Source organism: Macadamia integrifolia, chromosome 4 (assembly GCF_013358625.1).
Source record: "Macadamia integrifolia cultivar HAES 741 chromosome 4, SCU_Mint_v3, whole genome shotgun sequence".
In the NCBI taxonomy this organism is placed as follows: Eukaryota; Viridiplantae; Streptophyta; class Magnoliopsida; order Proteales; family Proteaceae; genus Macadamia; species Macadamia integrifolia.
The window spans coordinates 10,685,417-10,705,323 of record NC_056560.1 but is presented as its reverse complement, the minus strand read 5'-3'; the positions used below and the strand labels follow the sequence as shown (position 1 = coordinate 10,705,323).

General features: G+C 49.0%; 1 protein-coding gene and 1 pseudogene across 1 annotated transcript in view; one reads left to right on the top strand and one right to left on the bottom strand.

Moving 5' to 3' along the window:
- Positions 1-343: 343 nt before the first annotated feature.
- Positions 344-17,785, top strand: LOC122075446 (annotated as a pseudogene).
- A 1,200-nt stretch (positions 17,786-18,985) lies between these two features.
- The window catches only part of LOC122075934 (subtilisin-like protease SBT1.8), a 7,377-nt gene continuing 6,455 nt past the window's right edge, over positions 18,986-19,907 (bottom strand). The window contains exon 3 of the mRNA XM_042641159.1: positions 18,986-19,893. Within this exon, the coding sequence (XP_042497093.1) occupies positions 19,240-19,893 (654 nt within the window). The 3' untranslated portion in view covers positions 18,986-19,239. The remainder of the gene's footprint in view (positions 19,894-19,907) is intronic.

The window sequence follows — 19,907 nt, the reverse complement described above, 5'->3', positions numbered from 1 at the left end:
GGCAACATTCTTCATCTCCTCGACGCCACTGCCCATGGCCAGACTTCAACGCCGACCCTGAAGCAAGACGACCTCCTTGCTCTTCCCATTGCTACTCTGCTGTTTAGATTTGGAGTTCCCCTTTCTCTACTAGATTCAACCTCTTCTTCCCCAACAGACGAAGGAACACAGTCCAAAGGGCGTGACATAGCAATCTGGCCAAGTGAAGTTTCACATTTTATGCTAGATTGTCTATGTAAAATCAAGAGAGATAGGAAAAGTGGAGACAATGGTCTTAAGAAACCATTATAGAATTTGGAAAGCAAGACTGAGGGCCTTATGTGATCTCCAAAAAACTTATGGGATGGGTTGGAAAGAAGCAGAATCGAGATTCAATGCGCCCCAACATTTTTTGAATGAATTGAAGGTATTGCCATCTCCCAAGTAATAACATGAAATTAGATGTTACTTTAGGACTTCTATGTTTAAATTATTCTTTGTTACCACTAATGACATAGAATTGTATTTATTTTTTTTCAGAGAAAGGAACAAATGTATTGGAAAGAGCACAAAGTCCTTTCGGTTCATTTGGCAACAGCTGCACGGTTAGGAAACGAAGTCGCTAATGGGAATGATTCAAGTCACCCGTCTGATGCTATCCATGATGATGCCTTTGTCAATCCAGTCCCTCTTGAGGAATTATATGACTTGGAGTTTGAGCAGGAAGAAACAGTTTTTTATGATCAGGCAAGTGTCCCTTCAACTCCAGTTGAGAGTATGTCCCGAACTCGTGGTAGGCCTCGTTCCAATGCCTCAACTTCTAGGGAGAAGAAAAAGAAGACCGGAGCTAAAAAAATAAGGAGTTTTCTCAAGTTGATTGCATCTACTATAAGTGGATTGATCCAGTCTGACCCACTTACTAATCTAGGTAAAAAATTGAACTCTACAATAGATGCAATTCCTGGATTGGATTTCCAAAAGTGCTTTAGGGCAAAACAATTCCTCCTACGAAATAGGGATTTAGCAATCCTTTTCTTAGAAGCAAAAGAGGAAGACAAGATGAAAGTCTTGGAGATGGTGTTGCCAAATGGCGTTGCAAACCAATGATTTAAACTGATGATGGTTAATGTTTCTTTTTATTTTGATGATGTTATTTTGAAATTACGGATTTAAGATTGTGGATTTTTTTTTTCAATATACCCTGAATTTGGTAGGACATGGTTTCTTTTTTAATATATGATTGTAATGTGGATGGTAGCTATGAGCAGCTGGTGTTTAGGTCCTTGGCAAGACTTGCTCGTTGTTGGTAGGAAAGGTTTTTGATTTTCATTGTGGATGTGGAATGAATATGATGGAAAGGTTTTTTATTTTCATTTATATGTGGAATGAATATGATGGAAAGGTTCTTCCCCCACTAAATTATTAGAAACATAATGGTGATCTACCACAATGAAGGCAAAAGAGTTGTAAAACTCTATGAAAATGACTAATAATGCAACTTGTTATTTCCAAGTCAAGATCTTCCTATCCTCAACATGGAGAGGCATTCAAATAAGTCGCCTGACCTGTGCATCAAGATTTTCTAGTCTTAGTATGGTGGGCAAAAATGTGAAACAACAAAGTTCCTACCGCTTTCTACTTACTCAGTGAAATTCCTTATTTTTCAGAAACCTGCTAGTAAATAACTGGAAGTTGACTTTAGAGGACCTTTGTCCCTCCAATAATCTTCTCAAGTAAGGCTTCTGGCTATTATACCTCTTGCAAATGCTTTCTTGCAGTTGGTACTTATTTCTGTCCCAACAATTGCAAATTCATGTTATGCCTCCAATAACTCCTCCAATAAAATTTCTCAAATAGGTAGAATAGGGGAGGGAGGGTATGTGTTAATGTGGGCTCCATTATTTATTATGTGAGAGAGGTATAAGGTAGAAAGACGAGAGATAAATCTCTAGGTACAAATGTATTCTAATAGGGCTGTTATTACACCTTGAGATACTTTAACCCAACAACGAAAATGCACCCTTTTCTCTATTGAAAACATGGTTTAAAAGCCTATGTGTATAGGGTAGAAAGATGAGAGATAAATCTCTAGGTTCAAATGTATTTTTTTTTTTTAATAACTTATTTTTAAATACTACCAACTGATGGAGTTAGAATAACTAAACAGTTTTTTTAGATTGAATCCAAATAATCAAACTGACATATTAAGTAACCAAACAGTTTTTAATGACTGATTCTACAGAATCATTCTCATAGATTTAGGTCAACGAAATAGTTTTCAAGTAGAAATACATAACAGAATTATGGGTAACCAAACAATTCCTATGAATCACTCAAAAATAAATGTCATTCATCAAAACCACTCTCTACTGAATCTATGCCAAAACAGAAAAATAACTCCAATGAATTATGCAACCAAACACAACCTAATGTGACCAAAGGAATCACCTATAAACTACTTTCCCACTCATATCGCCTCCACTATTCATCTCATTTCCTCCCAGTCGCAAAGGGGAGCACAAATTAAGGATGTCTCTCCACGCTTTGGGAAGTGCAACTACAACAAAAAGACAAAAAAAAAAAAGGTGGTCTCTATTCTCAAGCCAAGCCCAGCCCAGCAGAAGCAGCAGAAGGGGACCACTTGTATCTTCCTCCTCAAGAGTTGATCCTTTTTAGAAAGTGTGTCCACCAAACACATCCATGCAGTAAAGGATTGTTTTGAGATGTTGGATTGAAACCAATAATGATGGAAGACTTAGGACATGTTTGATTTTGTTTTCAGAAATAGTTTTTTCATTTTTCTATGCTCAGAAAAGGAAAAATACCCCAAAAATCATTTGATTTTTTTTTTTTAATTTCTTTTCACTTGTTTTTGGAAATAGGAATAGAAATTTATGCCTATTTCTATGTCTGGAAACATGAATGGAGAAACTAGTTAGGCTTGTTTTTCTGTTTCTAGAAACAAGTAGGAGCGACAAAAATTGTGAAAAACCCAATACTTCACTCGACTTACCCAAACCCCAACCCATTGTTGAAATTTCTTACTATCCAAATGTGGCGATTCCAACTTGGTTGTGCGAATCTTATAGTTTTAGATTTCCTTCATCCTTCTGAAGCTCATTTCCATGAAGCATACTTGCAATTCCAACGTCATGCCTTCACTTGTGAGTTGCATTCCTACAACGTCGTGCCTTTACTCATGTCTTGAACTCGACTATACTGTTGAAAATGTTTCGGAAAACAGAAAAATCAAACATGTTTTTACAATTCCAAAAATCATTTCTTAGTACAGAAATGGAAAAAACTGTTTCTACTGTTTCTAGACACAAAAACAGAAGAAACAAAATCAAACGGGCACTTTGTGTAATAATCAAATGAAGGCCTAATTACTCAAGAGAGTAAGGTCAATGTCTCCAAAATAGTAAAAATTAAAGAGTAGTGTTTTAATAGATATTAGAAGTGTTTCCTATGAAAGAGTGCACCTCTTACTCTCGCAAAAAGGTAATAGAAGCATACGAAAAAATATTTTTCATTTCATGAAGGATAGATCAACCATTTTCCATTTCATTAGGGAACATCTTTAAATATTATTAGATTATCTGTAAATAAAAAAAATGGGAGAGCAACGAAACCACCCACCTTATTTATTCACCTAAAATTATTAAAATAGTAATATAATAATAAGGTCCTATGCGGCGGATAAATATGTTTTGGATTCCCTGGCCATGTGGTGTCAGCTAAATTCCTTTAATTTTCAAATTATTTTTCCATTTTTTCATGTTAAGACCCCCTTGGCAAATGCTAGTGGTGGAGCTTTGTTGGATAGAAATGGTATAATTTGAAAAGGGACCCTCTCAACTGTGAGCTCGGCATATCTCTCTCTAATATTAAAGAGAGCCAATTGATAATTCAACCAAGGGATTTTCAATCCTTTTGGTAACATGTGGCGGTTAAGTGCAAATGTACAATGGTGGTGGCGGTCGACAGAGAGCCTGTGTCCACCAAGTTTGACTAACTGTCATGCTGCCATGTAGCAAATGTAGCCATCCCGGGCCCGTAGAAAGCTCCCTTCCACTGCCAAATTAGAGGTCCTCTACCCCATGTGATATAACCAAAATAACCTCTCGGTGGGGGCAATGACACGTGTCGTCTCCGAGACACGTGTCTTCTGCCAGACGAAGGTTCCAAGAAACCGCTCACACTCGAGCACACTCAATCATCGAGGCACGCCTGCAGAATCACGCGGGATCACGTTTCCTGCATGAGGGGAATATTCCCCCCCTCAGAAGGTTGGACGTATTGGAGTGGGACTCTAAGAGGGAAGAAGGGGGAAAAACCCTAAGTCCGAAAGACTATATAAGAAGGCACGGAAGAAGGGGGAAGGTAAGCTCTGAGACCCTCACCATTACTCCCTTATTGAACTGTGCGGCCGACCCTGACTTGAGCGTCGGAGGACTAACCCCGGACTAAGTTCCGGGCCTCCGTCGTCTGTGTTTGTGTAGGTTGGACTAGCGGGGTTTTTTGGCAGCAACAGATTGGCGCCATCTGTGGGAACGACGGTAATGGTGGGGAGAACCTACAACCGAAAAAGGACGAGAGCGACGTCCAACATGGACATGGGGGAAGGACCTTCAGGGGAGCTTCCTCCCTCGGCGGAGATTGGACGAGAAAGGGACCATGACGACCGGGAAGTGTCCGTCAGATACCAGCGGTCGGCTGGATATTCAGTGCGTGAAGGCAGCGACCATCAGCCTCCCGCGGCCCAGGAGTACGTGACAAGGCAGCAGTTCGAAGACCTCCAGGACAAATATAACCGGATGGCCGAGACTATGAGGGAGGTCTCCAAAGCTGTCTCCCATAGGACTGGCGGAGCACCCCCAGGTCCCCACGTCCAGTTTGAGAGGGCTCGAGAAGAAGACCAAAGCAGTACGGGATCGACGAGGGCCGGTCGTGACCCTCGAAGTCGAGCAAGGGAGAGTCCCGCGCCCCGAAGTAGGATGTGACGCGCCGCCAGAGACCCGCATGGGGATCAGCACCAAGGAGACAAACAGAGGTCCGAGGACTCGGGATTAAAGAGGATGATCTTAGACCTGAAGGATGAGATCAGAAAGGTGGCAGAAAACTAGACAGGGAACCGCGAGCCCGACCTCACCAATGATACAGCCTTAGCTGACGAGGTCATGAGGGACCCGCTCCCGGTCGGCTTTCGCCTGCCCAAGTACGACACCTATGACGGGTCGGGGGACCCCGTCGATCACTTGGAAGGCTTTAAGGTCGCCATGCAATTCCATCGCGTCTCGGAAAATATTATGTGTCGGGCCCTCCCATTGACGTTCAGGGGGGCGGCGAGGCTGTGGTATAACCGGCTACCGACGAAGTCGATCCACAGCTTCAGCGACCTGAGTTACTTCTTCGTGAAGGGGTTCTCTAGTAGCCAACCCCTCCAGAAGACTACGTTGAATCTAACCAACGTCAAACAGCAGGAAGGGGAATCGCTGCGGAATTACATGAAGCGATTCCAACAAGAAAAGATCACAATCAGGGGCCTAGACCCGAAGGAGGAGTTCACGGCCCTGCTAGGTGGCGTCAAGGACAAGGAATTGAAGAGGTCCCTGGCGAAACATACGCCTAGAGATCTGACCGAGCTGAGGGCGCGATGCGATAAGTACATCCAGATGGAAGAAACCCTCCAGGCAGATGAAGAAGTCGAAAGGAAGGCGGCGAGAAAGAGGCCCTTAAGGGTTGACGATAAACCCGTCGAAGAAGGAAAAAGACGAAAGTCCGAGCGCAGTCGGGCCCCCAGTCCACCGAGGAAGTTTGAGAGGTATGCACCCCTGAACCGAAGGCGAACAGAGGTGTTAATGCAGATAAAAGATTCTCCAGATGCCAGGGCCATGAAGTGGCCAGGAAAGATGGGGCGACATCCCGAAAGACGCAATGTGGATAGATACTGCCACTTCCACAGAGACCACGGCCATGACACCGAGGACTGCTGGCATCTTAAGGGGGAGATAGAAGGAATGATCAGAAGGGGATACTTAGACAGATTTGTAGATCGGGAGAAAGAGCGGGCTCCAGAAGGCAATGGCCGGATGGAAAACCGCCGGAGAGATGGCGGAGGTCGTTATGAGAGAAGGGGGCTCGCCCGCAGAGGAAATCAAGAACAGCGGAGGAACCGGACACCAGAGGAAGATGAGTGCCGGCCCCGAGAGGAGAACAAGAGCCCAACAAGAGTTATAGCGACCATCTGTGGAGGCCCAGCCGCAGGAGAGAGTTCGGTCTCTGCCAGGAAGGCGAAGGCCTACGCGAGGAGCGTGCATGTGGCAGAATGGTCGAACAAGAAGGCGAAGACGGGGACGGTCATCTCCTTCTCAGACGATGATCTGGAAGGGGTACAGACCCGCACGACGATGCCTTGGTCATCGCCCTGACCATAGGAGATTGCAAAGTGAAGAGGATCTTAGTGGATAACGGCAGCTCAGCTGATATCCTGTTCCTCGAAGCTTTCCGGAAGATGGGCCTCGACGAAGGAAAGTTAAAGAAGGTCGAACACCCGTTGTAGGGATTCTCTGGCGTCCCAGTGAAGGTGGAAGGGTCGATTGAGCTGCCGGTTCGGGCTGGCACCGGAGATCGCCAAGTGACGGTGATGATCAACTTCCTGGTGGTGAGCATTACATCAGCGTATAATGCCATACTAGGAAGAGTCGGGTTGAATCTGTTAAAGGCCATCGTCTCCACCCCCCATCTCAAAATGAAGTTCCCCACCAAGAATGGCGTCGGGGAGTGTCGGGGCGATCAGGAGACGTCCCGAAGATGCTATGCCACTACTCTCTGGGGAAAAGAAAAGGCGGGTGAGACGCTCCCGATAGAGGATCTACGTGATGATGCCAGTTATCAACGAGGAGAGCCGGCCGAAGATTTGGTGCAAGTTGAAGCTGAAGAAGGAGATCACACCCGGCAATTCCAGATTGGGGCTACCATGCCAAGGTCGCAGCAAGAAAGACTCATCTCATTCTTACGGAGCAACGCTGACGTATTCGCTTGGTCGGCATCGGACATGCCCGGGATCGACCGAGAGGTAATAGAACATCACCTGAATGTTAGCCCCATGAAGAAGCCGGTGCAGCAGAGGAAAAGGACGTTCGCCCCAGAAAGACAGAAGAAGATAGACGAGGAAGTAGAAAAGTTACTGAAGGCCCGGTTCATCCGAGAGATCCAGTACCCGGAGTGGATATCTAACGTGGTGATGGTCCCGAAGGCAAACGGGAAGTGGAGGATCTGCATCGACTTCACCGACCTGAATAAGGCCTGCCCCAAGGATGCATACCCCCTGCCAAAGATAGACCTACTCATCGACGCCACGGCGGGATACGAGGCGCTGAGTTTCATGGATGCATACTCGGGGTACAACCAAATCAAAATGGCTGAGGCTGATGTCCCGAAAACATCCTTCATAACTGAAGGAGGTTTGTACTGCTATGAGGTCATGCCTTTCGGGCTGAAGAACACAGGGGCCACCTATCAAAGATTGGTGAATAAAGTTTTCAAAGAACTGATCGGCAAGACCATGGAAGTGTATGTGGACGACATGCTCGTGAAAAGCCTGAAGGCGGAAAGGCACATCCAAGACTTGGAAGAGGCGTTCCAAGTGCTGCGACGGTACGGCATGAAGCTGAACCCGACAAAATGTGTGTTCGGAGTAGCCTCGGGGAAGTTCCTTGGCTTCATCGTGTCGGAAAGAGGAATCGAAGCCAACCCAGTCAAAATACAAGCCATTCGGGACATGAGGTCACCCCAGAACGTAAAGCAAGTCCAGGAGCTGACGGGTCGGGTAGCCGCCCTCGGAAGATTCATGTCTCGGTCTGCAGATAGATGCCTTCCTTTCTTCAAAGCTCTGAAAGGGGCTAAAAGGTTCGAGTGGACGGAGGAGTGCGAAAAATCTTTCGAACAATTGAAGGAGTACTTGGCCGCACCCCCACTGCTGACAAAGCCGAACACTGGAGATGTCTTACAGTTGTACCTTGCTGTATCGGCAGTTGCTGTAAGCGCCGTACTGACGAAAGAGGAAGAAAAGCAACAACGGCCAATATACTACGTCAGCCGAACCCTTCTAGATGCCGAGACAAGATACCGAAAGGCGGAGAAAGTGGCGTACGCCCTCGTGACGGCGGCAAGAAAGCTGAGGCCATATTTTCAGTCACACATGGTATGCGTACTCACCGACCAGCCTCTGAAGAAAATACTGCAGCGACCAGATATGTCCGGTCGTCTGGTAAATTGGGCCATAGAGCTGGGAGAGTTCGACATCCAGTACAAGCCGAGAACCGCAATTAAAGCACAGGCCCTCGCAGACTTCATAGCGGAGACGACGATCCCCGATGACCCGCAGGAATCTGCCGAGGAACGAGCAGATGAGGCTTGGACACTGTATGTGGATGGGGCTTCCAACAGCGATGGAAGTGGCGCTGGAATTGTGTTGGTAAGCCCCGAAGGCTTCAAAGTAGAATGCGCCCTACGGTTCGACTTCGACGCCTCCAACAACGAAGCGGAGTACGAAGCGATAATAGCCGGAATTAATCTGGCTCGGGCTTTGATGGTGAAAGAACTAGTAGTGAACAGCGACTCCCAACTCGTGGTGCGGCAAGTGAATGGCGAATACGAAGCCAAAGAGCAGAGGATGGCCGAATACTTGAACACGGTGCGAGAAAGGTCAGCGGCTTTCAAGGAATTTGAGGTAAAGCAGGTGTCACGAGAAGAGAATGCTAGCGCAGACGCACTATCACAGCTAGCCACTTCCGACTTCGCAGAACTTGGACGAGCGGTGTATTTCGAAGTACTACCACAGCCAAGCATCGAGAAGCCCCGCGAGGTGTTACCCGTAGGTGAAAACGGCCAAAGCTGGATGGACGCCATAATAGAATACCTCAAGGAGGGGAAGCTCCCAGAGAACAGGGACGAAGCAAGAAAAGTAAGAATGAGGTCAGCGCGCTTCTTCCTGAAAGACGACACGCTATACAAGATAGGGTTTACCTCACCATACCTCAAGTGCCTGGATTCTTCCGACGGCGAGTACGCTCTCCGGGAGGTGCATGAGGGGATATGTGGCCAACACCTTGGGGCCCGGGCCCTGGCACACAAAGTACTAAGGCAGGGCCTGTACTGGCCGACAATGAGAAAGGACGCAGAATCACTGGTCAGGAAATGCGTCAAGTGCCAGATGTTCGCCCCCGTGCCTAGGCTACATTCCACCGAGCTATCGTCCCTATCTAGCCCAGTGCCGTTCGCCATGTGGGGAATGGACATCTTAGGTCCGTTCCCCCTGGCCACGAGACAGAGGAAGTTTGTTGTGGTGGCAGTCGACTACTTCACGAAGTGGGCAGAAGCCGAGGCCTTAGCAACGATAACTGAGAAGAACGTAAGGGACTTCTTCCAAAGGATGGTGGTATACAGATTTGGAATCCCCCAGGTTGTGGTTACGGACAATGGAACTCAGTTTGCCAATCCAACCTTCGATGCGTTCTGTGAAGCCCTCGGCATCAACCACAGGAAAACCTTCGTCGGGTATCCCTCGACCAATGGGCAAACAGAGGTAACCAACCGTACGTTGCTCCAAGGGATAAAAAAGAGGCTAGATGATGCCAAAGGACTATGGGCTGACGAGTTGCACTACATTCTCTGGGCCTACCGCACCACTGAAAGGTTAGCTACCGGAGAAACACCCTTCATGTTAACATACGGCACTGAAGCTGTACTCCCAGTAGAGATAGGGGCTATTACCCATCGGATTCGGTACTACAACGAAGACGAAAACGACGGAGGACTCCGGGCAAATTTGGACCTCTTGGCAGAAACCAGAGAAGCTTCACAGGAAAGGATCGCCGCCTACCAGCGGAGGGTCGCTAGGCACTACAACACCAAAGTCTGGAAGAACGAGTTTAGGCAGGGCGACCTTGTCCTCAGAAGGGCGGAAGTGTCGGACCCAAGGCATCAAGGGAAGCTAGACCCAAGCTGGGAAGGTCCCTACAGAGTCTCGAGGGTAATACGACCAGGGTCCTATCACCTAGAGACTACGGGGGGAGTAAGGGTACCCCGATCGTGGAACTCCGATAATCTAAGAAAATTCCACCAGTAGTAAAGTGGCGGGCACGCAATCGTCATTTGTAAATTTTTCCGTCTGTCGTTCTTTGCAATTATTGTCCTTTTGAACCTTTTTAAGTTGTAATTCATCTTGAAATCCATGAGATTTTATGATAATACGAGAGCTGGTTTACGGCAACTGAGAATTCCCCTACCTCTAACCCTGAGGAACGGATGAATGAAGATCCACACCTTGGTGGAAGCTCAAACAATGCAAGGTTGACCCGGCCGAATCACCCCTTCGGCTCGGAGTTCGGCCATAGCCGAATAGACCTGACCGAAGGGCTAGCATCCTACAGACCCTTCGGCTGGAACCGAGGATACACTTGGTGATTCTGACTATCGGACGGTCGACTTTCAGTTAACCTTTCGGCCTGAGCCGAAAGCAAAGTACATCACTCGGTGATCCTGGCTATTGAAGGGTCGACCTTCGGTGAACCCTTCGGATGGACGACCCTCGGTGAAGACCTAGCATCTAATAGACCCTTCGACGGGAGCCGAGGGTACACACGGTGGATTGCTTGGTGATTGGCTATTGAAGGGTCGACCTTCGGTGAACCCTTCGGATGGAGAAGAAGGCAAAACACTTGGATTGCTTGGTGATTGGCTATTGAAGGGTCGACCTTCGGTGAACCCTTCGGATGGAGCCGAAGGCAAAACACTTGGATTGCTTGGTGATTGGCTATTGAAGGGTCGACCTTCGGTGAACCCTTCGGCTGGAGCCGAAGGCAAAACACTTGGATTGCTTGGTGGACTATCGAATGATCCACCTTCGGCCAATCCATGCGTCTAGCAAACCCTTCGGCTCAAGCCGAGAGGGAAAACACTTGTAAAATATTGCTAGTGATAACAGGGTCGGCCTTCGTCTGACTTACTAAGAGGTCGACCCTCGGCCAAGTCTCGGGGCCATGAGCCTAAGAAGGTCAACTAGGGTTTCGGCCCTCTGCAACTACTTACTAATCAAAGATCATTAAATAGACAGAAGTTGGAAAAAGAACGATTGCATTGATAAAGCCCGAAGGCAAGGATTACATACGAAGCCCGAAGGCAAAGATTACATTTAAGGCCCGAAGGCTAGTTACATGACAGGAAGGGGGTAGTCTGCGCCGAGAGCCGAGGCGACCTCAAGGAGCGTCCGTCGGGTTCGCGGCCTCGTCTTCGGCGGGGAGTGCCTCCTGGTCTGAACCTCCATGACCAGGGGTCGGAGGGACTTCCCTATGCAGCTGGACCTCGCCTTCCTCGCTGCAGCCTCCACCGTTGGCGTCTGCAACCTCGGTGCCCGAAGGGACCACCTCCACATCGTCGTCCTCGAAGATGAGGCCGCTGTCTACAAAGGAAACCCCGGGGTAGCACCCGAGGACCCAATCTCGGACCTCGGTAGCGCCCATCGTGTACCCCGGGGCGATGGCGTTCTTGATCTCCTCCCTGAAGGCCTCGGAGGAACGGTACTTCTCGACTCCTCGGGCCTCGGCTTCCTGAATGCGGGCCCTCACTTGTGACTTCAACTCCGAGAGCTTCCGATCGCACTCTCGGCGCTCGAGGGCTAGGTCCCTCTCCAGGTGCTCCACCTTCTCGGGGAGGGTGGTGCGCTCGTTGTCTAGGGAGACCTTCTCCCTCTCGCAGACTTCAAGCTCCCGACACATGGCCTCGGCTCGAGCCGCCAGCTGACCCATCTGGGTCTGAGCCTGCACGAAGCACCGAAGGTCAGAATGAAAAAATATATATATATATATTACAAGTAAAAAAGGGGCAGGAGGACCGAAGCTTACCCCCGCCATGTAGATGCACGCGGAGGTGATCAGTGCCGCCGTCCCTTGCTTCTGGGCTTCGGTGGCATCTCGGGGAAGACTCCCCTTCATCACCAACTCTCTGGCAACCCGTCCGACGGCCAGAGTGTCGTCTTCCTTCACCGACCATTGTGGGACGAACCCCACCTCGGCCCTCGTCGACGAGACCTTCGAGCCTCGGGAGGCAGCGACGGATGAAGGGTCTTGAGCAGGTCCGTCTCTGCCAGGAGCAGCAAGGGCTTGGACAGCCTCGACAGTCGACCCCTCCACCCTGGGCCTCTTCTTCGGGGTCTCGGAGGACGGTCCCGTCTTTTCCTTCCTCTTGGACTTCGGCTGTTGGGGGGCGTCACGTGCCTTAGCTTCCTTTATCTTTGCCTGTCGTGCAGCGGCGGTGGCCTTAGCCTCGGCTCTGGTAACTTGCACTGCAAGAAGAAGCGAGAGTATTAGTACGAAGGACCGACACTCGAAGGAAGCAGAAGGAGGCTAGCCTAACTCACCCGGGCTAAGCCCGAACTTAAAGAGGATGGCGTCGGACTTGAGGCAGTCGGCCTCGACTAGAGAACAGCCTTCCTGCCGCCTCGCCATCGCCAATGACTCAGCGTCTGCCCCGAATAGGGTAGGGGCGGAGTTCACATCCCTAAGGTCCGGGATGCCCCAGACCGTGCCGAAGGGCACCCCCTCGGTCGACTTCACAAAGAAATATTTTTCCTTCCATCCGTGGATGGAAGTCGGGTAATCCTTCAGGAGCCGAAGGTCCTTTCGAGGGAAAAAATAGTACCAGCCCGTCAGTCCCTTGCAGGCCTGAAGAAGAAAGCAGTTGATGAAAAGTTGAAGGGAGAGGGGCCTCTTGTGCCGAACGAAGAAGATGACGAAGCTTAACGCTTGTCGCCACCCGTTCGGCGTTAGCTGGGTCGGGCTTACCCCATAGTGCCAAAACACTTTGGTAAAGAAGGGGTGGAGGGGCAGCCGAAGGCCTGCCTTGAAGGCCTCCTTGTACAGGCACAGCTCCTCGGGGTTCCGATAGCTGGCTCGGTCAGAAGGCCTGGGCAGACGGAGCTCGAAAGCATCCGAAACACCGAAGGAGGCCCTCAGCTCCTCCAGTTCTGGTTCGTCCATCGTGGAGACGANAAACAGTTTATGAAGAGCCGAAGGGAGAGAGGCCTCTTGTGCCGAACGAAGAAGATGACGAAGCTTAATGCTTGTCGCCACCCGTTCGGCGTTAGCTGGGTCGGGCTTACCCCATAGTGCCGAAACACTTTGGTGAAGAAGGGGTGGAGGGGCAGCCGAAGGCCTGCCTTGAAGGCCTCCTTGTACAGGCATAGCTCCTCGGGGTTCCGATAGCTGGCTCGGTCAGAGGGTCTGGGCAGACGGAGCTCGAAAGCATCCGAAACGCCGAAGGAGGCCCTTAGCTCCTCCAATTCTGGTTCGTCCATCGTGGAGACGATCTTAAGGGCCTCAACTTCTAAGGGCTCCTGTGTCTGGGCTCGGGCGTCGAGCACCCTCTCCCTAAACTCCTCACCGTTGGAGCCGCCCTTGGACCCCGACGGTGTGGCCACTGACGATGAGTCGCGGGAGGAGGGAGAGTCGGTGGAATCCGAGGACATCCCTCGGACTTCCCCAGGACTCCTATACCTACGTCTTGGTCTTGACCTCTCGCGGGACGATGGGCTGTAGCCCGACGAGGAAGACATCACTTACTTGTTGCTAAGCTAAGGAAGAAGAGGACGAGGCTAGAAGGGGATCCGAGGCCGAAGGTGAGCTCTCCGAAGGGAAAAAAGAAAGGTTGCCCCACAAATGGCCCCCCACATTATATAGATGGAAGAATGACGGTACGACTTCCGAGCATTAATGGCACCGCCACGTCAGGGTACGAAGCCTCGAGGTTTGCGCCCGAGCGGACCTAGCAGGCCTAGCAGACGATCTCACCTTCGGTTGGGAGTTCGGCCAAAGCTGAACGGACCTGACCGAAGGTCCCTCCTTCGGTTGGGAGTTCAGCCAAAACCGAACAGACCTGACCGAGTGTCCCTCCCTCGGCAGGGGGCTTGACAAAACCGAACAGACCTGACCGAGGGTCCCTCCTTCGGTTGGGAGTTCGGCCAAAGCCGAACGGACCTGACCGAGGGTCCCTCCTTCGGTTGGGAGTTCGGCCAAAGCCGAACGGACCTGATCGAGGGTCCCTTCTTCGGTTGGGAGTTCGGCCAAAGCCGAACGGACCTGACCGAAGGTCCCTCCTTCGGTTGGGAGTTCGGCCAAAACCGAACAGACCTGACCGAGTGTCCCTCCCTCGGCAGGGGGCTTGACAAAACCGAACGGACCTGACCGAGGGTCCCTCCTTCGGTTGGGAGTTCGGCCAAAGCCGAACGGACCTGACCGAAGGTCCCTCCTTCGGTTGGGAGTTCGGCCAAAACCGAACAGACCTGACCGAGTGTCCCACCTTCGACAGGGGGCTCAGTAAAGCCGATCCGAAGCGGCGAAAGGTCTTCCTCTCGATCGACCCCAAAGCCTTGGTCACTGGTAATGCCAAGACCGAGGGAACAAGTCAACTTCAGAAGATGGTTACTCCCACAGGAAGAAGCTCCTAGTGGAAGTAAGGGGGCTCCTGATATAGCCAAAATAACCTCTCGGTGGGGGGCAATGACACGTGTCACTGCTGGGACACGTGTCCTCCACCAGACGAAGGGTCCAAGAAACCACTCACACTCGAGCACGCTCGATCACCGAGGCACGCCCGCAGAATCACGCGGGATCACGTCGTCTGCATGAGGGGAATATTCCCCCAGAAGGTTGGACGTATTCTAGTAGGACTCTAAGAGGGAAGAAGGGGGAAAAAACCCTAAGGCCGAAGAGCTATATAAGAAGGCACGGAAGAAAGGGGAAGGTAAGCTCTAAGACCCTCACCATTACTCCCTTATTGAACTGTGCGGCCGACCCTGACTTGAGCGTCGGAGGACTAACCCCGGACAAAGTTCCGGGCCTCCGTCGTCTGTGTTTGTGTAGGTTGGACTAGCGGGGTTTTTGGCAGCAACAGTGACCAATGAACTTAAATTTAAACGTTTTAAGTTCGAGTTTCATTAGACATACCACTCAAATGGGGTGTTTAGTATTCTTCGTCATTTTCAAAGGAAATACAATTTACATAAGTAAAAAAAATTCTGAAAAAATTATCCAATCATGAACGTTGACATTATGTTCAACTTTGCACAATTAATTTTCTATGCAGGTTTGACCACTGGTCCTTCCATCTCCTTCGCGTCCGGAAAAAAATCGTCTGCAATTCTGATCTCGTACAATTCCGTGAAATACCACCTTCAGGGGGTGACACGTGTATTGATACCAATACAATGGTCCATATCTGATTTAAATGTCTCTTCACTGATTTAATGTTTTATTAGTTATACCAGATCTGGACCATTGTATTGGTATCAATACACGTGTCACCGCCTGAAGGGGGTATTGCACGGAATTGTACGAGATCGGAATTACAGACGATTTCAACCCCGTTATCAGCTTCGTCTCCTTCCGTCTGTAGTCAAAGGTTTACATCATCAACGTATCACAGAAACCGCTAGTATTCATAACCCACCATCACTGGTATGCCTCAATCCTCCGATCACTCACTCACACCCCCCACTCCCCTCACCACTCCCAAATCATCTACACCTATAGCCATGTAGCCACCGGTTTCTCCATCCAGCTCACCTATTCTTAGGCAGTCCATGTTCGCCGTCTTCCAGGCGTACTCTCCGTCATCCCCGACAAGATCCGCCACCGCCACCTCCACACCACCCACCCCCTCACTTTCTTGGACTCTCCAATGTTTCCGGTCTCTGGCCCAGTTCTAATTACGCCAACGATATTATCATTGGCATTCTCGATACGGGTATCGTTTCTGACAGCTCCAGCTTTTCCGAGACTGGATTGTCCCCTGTACCATCCAGTTGGAAAGGCATCTACGAAACCGGGCCTGACTTCCTTGTACCAGGAAGACCATAGGTGCCAGAGCTTTCTACAAAGGTTACGAAACCTTCCTGAGACACAGGGAAGCCCCATCCAAGAGATTTTCGAATCCAAGTCTCCCAGGGACACCGAAGGTCACGGTACTTATACCGCATCTTTGGCCGCCGGATCTGCCGTTGAAAATGACGGTTTCTTCGAAAACGCAGTCGGAAAAATGAGGGGAATGGCTCCAAAGGCGAGAATAGCTGCCTACAAGATTTGTTGGAAATTAGGTTGCTTCGACTCTGATATTCTCGCCGCCATGGATCAAGCTGTTGCCGACGGTGTCCATGTTATCTCTCTTTCCGTAGGTAGTGTCATTAATGATCGTTACTACTATGATCCGATCGATATCGGAGCCGTCGGGGCCACCCAGAAAGGCGTGCTTGTTTCCTGCTCAACTGGGAACTCTGGCCCTGCTCCTTGCACTGTTGTAAACATCACCCCTTGGATTCAAACCATTGGTGCCTCCACCATATATTGGGAATACCTGGCCGACGTGGTCCTCGGCGATGGAAGGGTTTTCGGCGGAGTCTCTCTTTACTCAGGGGATCCACTCAACGAATCGCATTTTCCCCTTTTCTACGGTGCCGACCTCCGTAGCAGGTTTGCTACCCCGAGGGACTCAATTCCTCTGAAGTAGTTAGGAAGATCGTTGTCTGCGATAGTGGCCGTATCACGAGAGTGGAGAAAGGGAATGCCGTCAAACGCGCCGGTGGCGTAGGGATGATATTGGCAAACACCGCCGATTTTCTGGAACAGATCATCGCCGAGTTTTATGTCATCCCTACGACCATTGTTGGCCGAATTGCAGGTGACAAGATCCGTGACTACGATAGATCGAATCAATCGGCGACTGCCACCTTTTTTTAACCGGGGAAGATGATAGAAGCGGACTCCAAGGGTCGTGGTCCGAACTAATCAGACGCCGGAGATTCTCAAAACCGGACGTCATAGCACCTGGAAAAAGCGTTCTATCCGGTTGGACCGACGCGATGGGTCCAACCAATCTAGACTTCGACACTAGCGGATCTGTGGGTTTCAACGTCATCTCTGGTACCTCATCCCCATCTCCTACCCTCACGTAAGCGGCTTAGCGGCTTTGCTTGGAAAGGCCCACCCGGAGTGGAGCCCAGCCGCTGTGAAATCTGCCCTTATGACCACAACTTACAATCTCGACGACTCAGGCGGTGATTCCACACCGTTCGTCTACGGTGCTGGCCACGTTGACCCAGACAGAGCCTAAGATCCAAGGTTGGTCTATAACATCGGTGTTAGTGACCATGTGGCATTCTCTTGTGCCGTTGGATACGATTCAAATCAGATAGAGAGCTTCCTAAGGGACCATTTCCCTGTGGATTGTGCTTCGCACTCACCAACCTTTGGTAGTCCCGGTGATCTCACGTACCCATCCTTCTCCGTGATGTTTGGACCTGGAACTGACGTGTTAAGCTATACTAGGGTAGTTACAAACGTTGGGAGTTCGTTGGATGTGGTTTATGAGGCTAAGGTTTGGGCTCCATCGACGGTTGAGATCACAGTTTCGCCGAGTAAGCTAGTGTTCAGTGCGACAAATCAGAGCTTGTCATATAGGATCACATTCTCCTCCTCCTCCTCCTCCTCCTCCTCCTCCTCCAGCCTGTTCAAAGATCCAATGGCAGACGCTTTTGGTGGAATTGAATGGAGTGATGGGACCCACATTGTAAGAAGCCCAATCGCAATCAGATGGATTCAAAGCTTGGACTACGGTATCTCATCTTATCAATCCTGTAGTAACTACCAACGTGGAATCAGGGAGAGGTTTTCATTTTCCTTTGCCAATTGACCCAAGGGACATTTTTGTTTGTTTTGTTTCAATTTTTTCTGTTTCTTTTTTGATAAGAATGTTCACCATTATATTACGTTAAAATAATGAACCTTAGTTTTAGTAATTTTCAGCATTTGCCCCAAGAGTGATAAATATTTCTCAAGGATAGACTGCATTGCCCGAGTCTTAGAAAGAGTACCTCTCCCAAAGAGTAAAATATCATCTGTAAATGCGAGGTGAGACATAGGTTCACAATTCCAGGAGATCTCAATAACACCATATTGTTGTTTAGATCTAAGACTGATAGCATGTGTGATGATAGAATTTTCGCACAAAGAACAAAGATATATGATGATAGGGGATCTCCTTCGTGAAGCTCTCTAGACAGAGTAAATACTCAAAGTGCAGGTCCATCGAGAAGAATGGACATTTGAAAAGAGGTGACACTAACCATAATTCATTAATGTTAGTATGGCAATCCACTTTCAGGTCTTGCTTCAATTTTGGCTAACGAAATCATTAATAAAGATAGATTGGATCAAGAGGTGCGCTTGATTCAATGGTAAGGTACGGATGTTATGACCTAATGATTAAGTGTTCAAAACAGTCTCTAAATATTCTCAGAGTAAGGCTTCGTATTTCTTGTCCACTCCCACTCCCACTCCCACTCCTCGTGCATTAGGTATGCCTTTTGTTTGAATCGTTGAGATAATGTGAAAACCCACAATATGAAAACCCACAATATGTAAACAAGGGAGGGGAGGGGAGGGGAGAGGAGGGGAGGGGAGGGGGCAATAACCCGATGTAAGAAAAATTTAATGTGAGTTCATAGGTGAAACATTGATGGATCGGAGCTTTGAAGAGAAGCATTGCATATAAGCAACGGTTTTAGATATTGGGAATTAGGATTGTATAAAATTGTTCGAAAAGAAAAATTCCCATGATGGTATTTTGAGGGATTAAAAACAGATCATTACAGCCATTATGCTGATCCGTGTCAATATCAAAGTCTATGGTGTCAATAACATTCACTAAAATAATGTATACTTCTTATAAGGAAGGTGTCGCATAATATATACTTTATTTAAGAGAATAAAAACATAAATCTAATAGTTTTTATTCTTTAGGGAGAGGATTTTCTAGGACAAGGTGGGGGGAGGAGCCATCCAATGGCCACCAGTGACCCATGCAGTATCGATCAGATATCGATGTTGGCCAAGAGTGAACCGATCTCATACTTTTTTATTTGGGTAAATCTGCTTTCTTTTACCAAAAAACATAATATAAAATGACTGTTTTCCATACCTATTAGAAAACGTTTTCTATTTCTTACAATAGGAAATGTTTTTCTTTTGTTTCTCTCTCCATATATATAACTCAATCAGATTTGTGGCTTAACACAGATTTTCCCAAACTCCACTTCTACCAACACAGCCGGTGTAAAACTGATTTCGTACTCAAGCAAGACAGACAATGGAAAGATGGATTTTTAGCCGTTCATCACTGTCATAAAATGGAGAACGTGAATTTCGATTACGATTGTGATTGCGTCCATTCGTAAGAGACTGGGCTTCGAACTTGGTATTGCTGGTTACCCCAAACGATCCACCCGAACTCCGGACCCGTTTCAACCCGATCCATAGCTTTCTTTGCCACGAAGGTAACTCTGTATCTAAGCTTCTCCCCCACCTTTCGGAACTCAAGCCTAGTGGGAGTAACTTTCACCTCTACGGATGAGGGCCCACGCACAGTAACTTCATAGGTAGAGATAGCAGCTCCGACATTGGTCAACTCTCGGGTGTACCCAACAAACCGTCGGGTCTTTGCGAACAACACCGAGAACGACGGATAATTGAGCTCGCCCGGGTCTCTGAACCGCCGGGTACAAGTGTCGTTGGGCCGCTTAGTGATGGCTTGAACTTGATCGATTGTGTAGTTTAAGGAGCAGAGTAGTGCGATGTAGTCTTCGGGGATCGTATCGTAGACAAGGCCAGGGGACAGTGCTTTATGCGGGTCCACATAACCCGACCCGTGAGCCCATGGTGTGGAGAAACCACCACTTGCGGCGTCGCGGAGCGGGGATTTGGTGTTGTCGTGGGTATATGCGGTTGTCATGAGCGCGGATTTGATGGCGCTTGGGCTCCAATCCGGGTGGGCCGCCTTGAGCAATGCAGCTACCCCACTGATGTGGGGACACGACA